We start from the raw sequence: 6000 nt of genomic DNA, 5'->3' as shown, positions 1-6000 counted from the left end.
GGTGTTCTATATTATTTCGTTTGGGAATACGTCAAGGTAATTTTAACCATTTTAAGAGAGAGACTCCCTAAACAGCTCTTTTTTGAAATGTGGTATTAAAACTGAGAGTCAAATGGTAAAATTGTTTTTATTAGGGCATTTAGCGACAAAACAACTAGTAGTTTGTCTTGATTTTTCGTCTAGTAAAGGTTGCCTCGAAATGGTGCAGCACAGCCAGGAAACACACAAAGTTGGGAATTACCATGTGTCAGAGCTAGGTTTTAAGCTCAGGTTACCTGAATTATTGCTTCTTGGAGGTGACATGAGCCCTGGAAATGTATGAAGGACTTTTTGCCTCAGGGCCTCTCTGACATTAAATCTTGAGGAGTGGGTTCAAGTTTATGCTTTGGGGGACACCTACACTTATTTGTCATGTAAAACAGAATTCATTAGATTACCATGTGATTGCAGAGGGGTAAGCGATGCTTTTTTTAGAAAAAAATTGCCAAGATCAATATGGACCTCCTGGATAGACACAAAGACAGGGTGATTCTAATAAACAATAAGATGATTTAATGAAGCTAATTAATCAAAGGATTACCCAACAGGAAAGAATAAGCAACTGCAGAGCATTTCCTCAGCCCCCTCCCTCCCCTTATGTCACAGGAACACCAATAAGACTCCTCCATCCTCCACCTCCCACTCTCTAGTGCCAGATTGGTAAGCGCTTAGCCAAGCATGCTGGGAGACACAGAACAACTGAAGGGAAGGAGTATCCGGATGTCTTAGATTTTCTTTCCATTCTGTTCTGTTCTGTTCTCCTAATACCACCTCATTGCTAGACGTAGGTAGGCATCGGGTATGACAATCAACTACATTTGAACTGAGCAGATGAAATATTGAAGACACAGCCAGTCTCCAGGAGAAATGTCTCAAAGGCAGCCTCAGTCACCTAATCAGACTTTAATTTCAATCACAAATGACACAGAATCATCAAGCTCTGTCGTTTCCAACGATACCACAAATAAAGGACGGACCGGAGACAACTCTCCAGGAATAGAAGCACTGTGTGCCATCTATATCACTTATGCTGTGATCATTTCAGTGGGCATCCTTGGAAATGCTATTCTCATCAAAGTCTTTTTCAAGACCAAATCCATGCAAACAGTTCCAAATATTTTCATCACCAGTCTGGCTTTTGGAGATCTTTTACTTCTGCTGACTTGTGTGCCAGTGGATGCAACCCACTACCTTGCAGAGGGATGGCTGTTCGGAAGAATTGGTTGTAAGGTGCTCTCTTTCATCCGGCTCACTTCTGTTGGTGTGTCGGTGTTCACATTAACAATTCTCAGCGCTGACAGGTGAGTTTCTTGTCTCTGTTTTATTTGCAAGGATGTGGATTTAGGCAAAAAGAAAGGAAAGCCTGTGCTTAGCATTTACTAGCTATTATTCTGCTTTTCTCACTCTCTGTAACCTGTATGTAAGATTGGAAAATCCGGTGGCATTTTAAATGAAAGTTGGTGTAAAAATGTTAACATACCAGCATTAGCATCTGATGAGAGGATGAAAATGTATGCTTCGAGGGAATTTATTTTTTTTGAAGTATAATTGTTTGCTTGAAAGAATACTGAATAGTGTTTTTATTTTCCTCCGGCTTATTAAGTAAGGCAAATTGTTACAGGTGTAAAAGAAAAAAATTCATGCTTTATACATTAGTGCAGCCTAGTGGTACAATATAGTCAACATGAAAACATCGGCATAGGTGTGAAATTGACCACATATGCATTACTGTACACCGGGAGGAAGGTAAAGAGATAACATGCATCTAATTTATTTGAAATTCAACAAACTAGCTAATGACAGAAAAACGGTGAGGTTTTCAGCTCCCTGATAACTCAGTGTAATGTCATCACTTAATTCTATTTGTTTTCTCCATAGGCATTCAGTGACATTATCATTTCCAGGGAAATAAATTAATCCTGATTGACTTTCAGAGCTTTATGGACAGAGTGTGTGAGAACCTCTTGCTGTCAGGGTGTTAGGACTCTCTTAGGATTTTTTTCAGTCTAAGTACTGTGTTTTTCTGTGTTCCTATTGTAGAATGATAATTGAGAAAGCATGAAAAAAATTGAGGCTCCAAATGTTAAAAGTGTTGTTTAAAAAGCCTGCAAGAAGCCTGTAAGTAATCAATGCCTGGCAGTACCAGAAGGAATAGCTTCTTTCGATTCTGGCATCTGAGAGGAGGAAAAGCTTTCCTCCGAGTCTTTTTTGGATTTTTGCTTTGACTGGTCTTACACTCTGTTTGAGGGCAGACTCGCAGAAAGGCGACATATTTTAAAGTGGATTTGTCCCAATGAAGAGACATCTTCTGCACCTCCATAGGTCTTCCAATTTCACTCTTTACTTGTCCTAAATCTCCCCGTGGTCCATCAGTTTAGGCAACAAAGTAGCACTGACGAATGGAGAAGAAATTAACCCTCACCTCTTTACTGCTGTAAATCCCTGGAATTCTTTTCTAGAGAGATTGAAGGCTGCTTGCCCATGAAGAAAAGAGTTAATTCAGTTTAACATGAGTCACTTACAAAAAAGGAATTCTTTTAGAACACTTAAGGTAATATGTAGGTAGTGAATTACTTTCAATCACACATAAAATCATAGTGAAAAATATTTGTCCTAAATAGAGGGTCTAGACATAAAATTGTAAAATTGAAAATCTGAAATAGCTCATAGGAATGTATAAGGGAATAGCTGATTAGCATAACTATAAAATCCTGGGGTGTTTTATGTGTCTTTGAAACCATAACCAATTCTAGTCAGTTAAAGTTGATTTGTTTATATACGTATAGATAGGAGGTAGAACTGGATGACTGCTAAGGTCTTTTCTAACCCTAAGAGTCTGTAATATTGGTGTTTATGTTAACCCTTGCTTTTGCTTATGTGTTTCTAGATACAAAGCAGTTGTGAAGCCACTTGAGCGTCAGCCCTCCAATGCCATCCTGAAAACTTGTGCAAAAGCTGGCTGCATCTGGATAGTGTCTATGATATTTGCTCTACCAGAGGCTATATTTTCAAATGTATACACTTTTCGAGATCCCAACAAAAATATGACATTTGAATCATGTGCCTCTTACCCTGTCTCTGAGAGGCTCCTGCAAGAAATACATTCTCTGTTATGCTTCTTAGTTTTCTACATCATTCCACTCTCGATTATCTCTGTTTATTATTCTTTGATTGCTAGAACTCTTTATAAAAGCACCTTGAACATACCCACTGAGGAACAAAGCCATGCCCGCAAACAGGTATGTATTGGTTGGCAGTCATGCAAATAGTTTGAATTAAATGCAAAATTCCTCCTTTTGCAATTGTATACTTACCTGTACATAAATTCAATAGCAGTATATATTTTTGTTATGACCAGGGACTATGGTTTTAAACCTAGCCCTATCACATATTAGTTGAGCAATCTTGAGCAAGCTACTTAACATCTCTGAGCTTCAATTTCCTTGCCTATAAAACATACCCAAGGACTAGATGATATAGATGAAATGCTTAGCATACCTCCTTGTGCAGGGTATGAATTAAATAAATGACAGAATTATTATTATTATTAGAGAGGGTACAGCTGAAATGTGTGAGGAGACAAATTTATTTAACCCATGGAATAGTGAGAAACATCACATAAGGTGAGACTATAAAGCAAAGCATATTTTGTTTTAGACAATGTAACAGAATGATAGAAATGCACAGAATTGTAGAACTGGCAAGAACCCATAACATTATTCAATTCAAACCACTTACACACAGATGAGCAAACTTCAGTGGGGTGAGGTGGGGTGGAGGGGGCAGCTGGATGAAGAGCCAGTGGCAAGAGAACACAGTGACTCCAGAAGCTGAATTAAAACCATTTTGCCAGAGCCAGGTGTGCTCTCCTCATGTAAATTTGGACAGAAGAAAAGGGATGTTGTCAAAACATAGTTCCATAGGGTTTCTACCCTTGGGAGAGGGGGAGGTGATTCCATTTACCTTCTGGTCTATATGAGGAGAGTTGCACCTTTTTTGGGAGTTAGTCCAGTTAGTTACACAGTGGTGCTCAGAGGCTCAAGTTGCATTTTTAATGCTTCTGTGAACCAGTTAACTTTGCTCCGACTGTGACAACAGACTATATCTTCACTTAATCTGGTTCATCTCTCTTATTAATAGATGTGGATAAGATTATTATCACATATGAAAGGTGGCAGATTTGGTTTTAGTCCTTTGACTACATGGTTAGAATTACTGTAGACAAATAACCCCCCCCCCTTATTTTGGTACTGGGGATCAAATTGGGCTTTGTGAATACTAACCAAGCACTCCAGCATTGAGCTATACCACCAGCCCTTACAGTTTTGGATACCAACATGACAACTTTCATAAATCCTAGAAGACTATTCTAACCTCATCAGCCTCTGCTGATGTAGCAAAAGCAATTTTGTATAGTATCTTCCTTGGGTTTTAATTAAATGAAATTGCTGGGAATTCCACTACACTCCTTGAATTAACTGGAGTAGTCCTAGAGTATCTCAAAATCAGGGGACAGTGGGAGGTCTCTGAAATAGAGTTAATGAGCCCAAGATCATGGGTAACCATGCCAATTAACTTGCTGTATTCTGTAGCCACAGGCTGACTTCTGGCACATCCCAGCCAGTTAGCTCACAGCACATGTTCAGAGGGAGACCAGTTTGTTAATTGAAAATTTCTGTGTAAATCTATAGAGACTGGCTTTAAAAAATCTCTGCCAGCTAAATGATTTGTGTGTGTGTGTGTGTGTGTTATTTTTCTTCCCCCTATAGATTGAATCCCGGAAGAGAATTGCCAAAACGGTACTTGTGCTGGTGGCTCTGTTTGCTCTCTGCTGGTTGCCGAATCACCTACTGTATCTCTACCACTCATTCACTTACCAAACCTATGTAGATCCCTCTGCCATCCATTTTATTGTGACCATTTTCTCTCGGGTGCTGGCTTTTAGTAATTCTTGCGTAAATCCCTTTGCTCTCTACTGGCTGAGCAAAACCTTCCAGAAGCATTTTAAAGCTCAGCTATTCTGCTGCAAGGCAGAGCTGTCTGAGCCTTCTCCTGCTGCTACCCCTCTTAATAACCTGGCTGTGATGGGAAGGGTCCCGGTTATGGGCACTGGGAGCACACAGGTGTCTGAAATTAGTGTGACCCTGTTCAGTGGGTGCAGTATGAAGAAGGAAGAGGACAGAGTCTAGCTTTTCAATTCAAAGTGGTGTTTTTCCTCCCAATGTGTATATCCAACTGTAAGCTGTGCATAGGTGTATGGTGTCCAGATTCTTGTTGTTTGTGAACTGTGTTGAAATCTTAGGAGCGAAGGATTCTTATTAGTAAAAGACAAACCATGATTTTCTTCAAAGTACAAGCAGAAATGTCCTTGGGCTTTCTAAATAAAATGAAGCCTGTTAAGTATAGAAAGATGCTTTTGCATATGCTGGTGAATAGTAAGGGAAGCTGAACAGGAGGGAAGGCAAAAGAAAGACAATGAAACTTAAAAATCCACTGTTTCCATCCATCTCTGATGCTTCGCATTTCTCACCCACTCATGTGATTGTCATAAAACTGTGTCCGTGTTTATAATGTGCTGTAAACCTAGCAACTGCAGTTATACTTCGTGTATGAAAAGGGGATATAAAAGATAAAACGTCTCTTAAGCAGTTTTCTTTGGAAAAAAAAAAAAGAACACCTTCACAGAATGATTTCCCCTTTCCATTAATGGCTATCTCATTATAAATCTGTGCAACTGAAATGTAAATGTTTGGGGTGAGTACTGAGTAAGGGTCTGGGGAAGATGATTGCCTTACTGGGTCAACACTTAACTGACTTAATGTGGGTTCTACTTACAATTATCACAGATTAATAACTGGGCAAAGTTATTTTCCACAAATATTTTGAAGAACTAGCCATTTTCACAGGCAGAATAAATGGCATATTTCTGGTATCATTAAGGGACACTGTTGAAAAAGCTGC

General features: G+C 39.2%; 1 protein-coding gene across 1 annotated transcript; it reads left to right on the top strand.

Annotated features, from left to right (window-relative positions):
- Nucleotides 1-906: 906 nt before the first annotated feature.
- Nucleotides 907-5228, top strand: BRS3 (bombesin receptor subtype 3; the record flags this gene model as incomplete). Its single annotated transcript, XM_079123945.1, has 3 exons — nucleotides 907-1340; nucleotides 2927-3278; nucleotides 4809-5228. The coding sequence occupies 3 exons, from the start codon at nucleotides 907-909 to the stop codon at nucleotides 5226-5228; spliced, it is 1206 nt and encodes a 401-aa protein (XP_078980071.1).
- Between the last annotated feature and the right edge of the window lie 772 nt (nucleotides 5229-6000).

This window comes from Sciurus vulgaris (assembly GCF_902686455.1).
Source record: "Sciurus vulgaris genome assembly, chromosome: X".
NCBI lineage: Eukaryota > Metazoa > Chordata > Mammalia > Rodentia > Sciuridae > Sciurus > Sciurus vulgaris.
The sequence above is the reverse complement of the archived record's forward strand: the minus strand, read 5'-3'. Positions and strand labels throughout refer to the sequence as shown.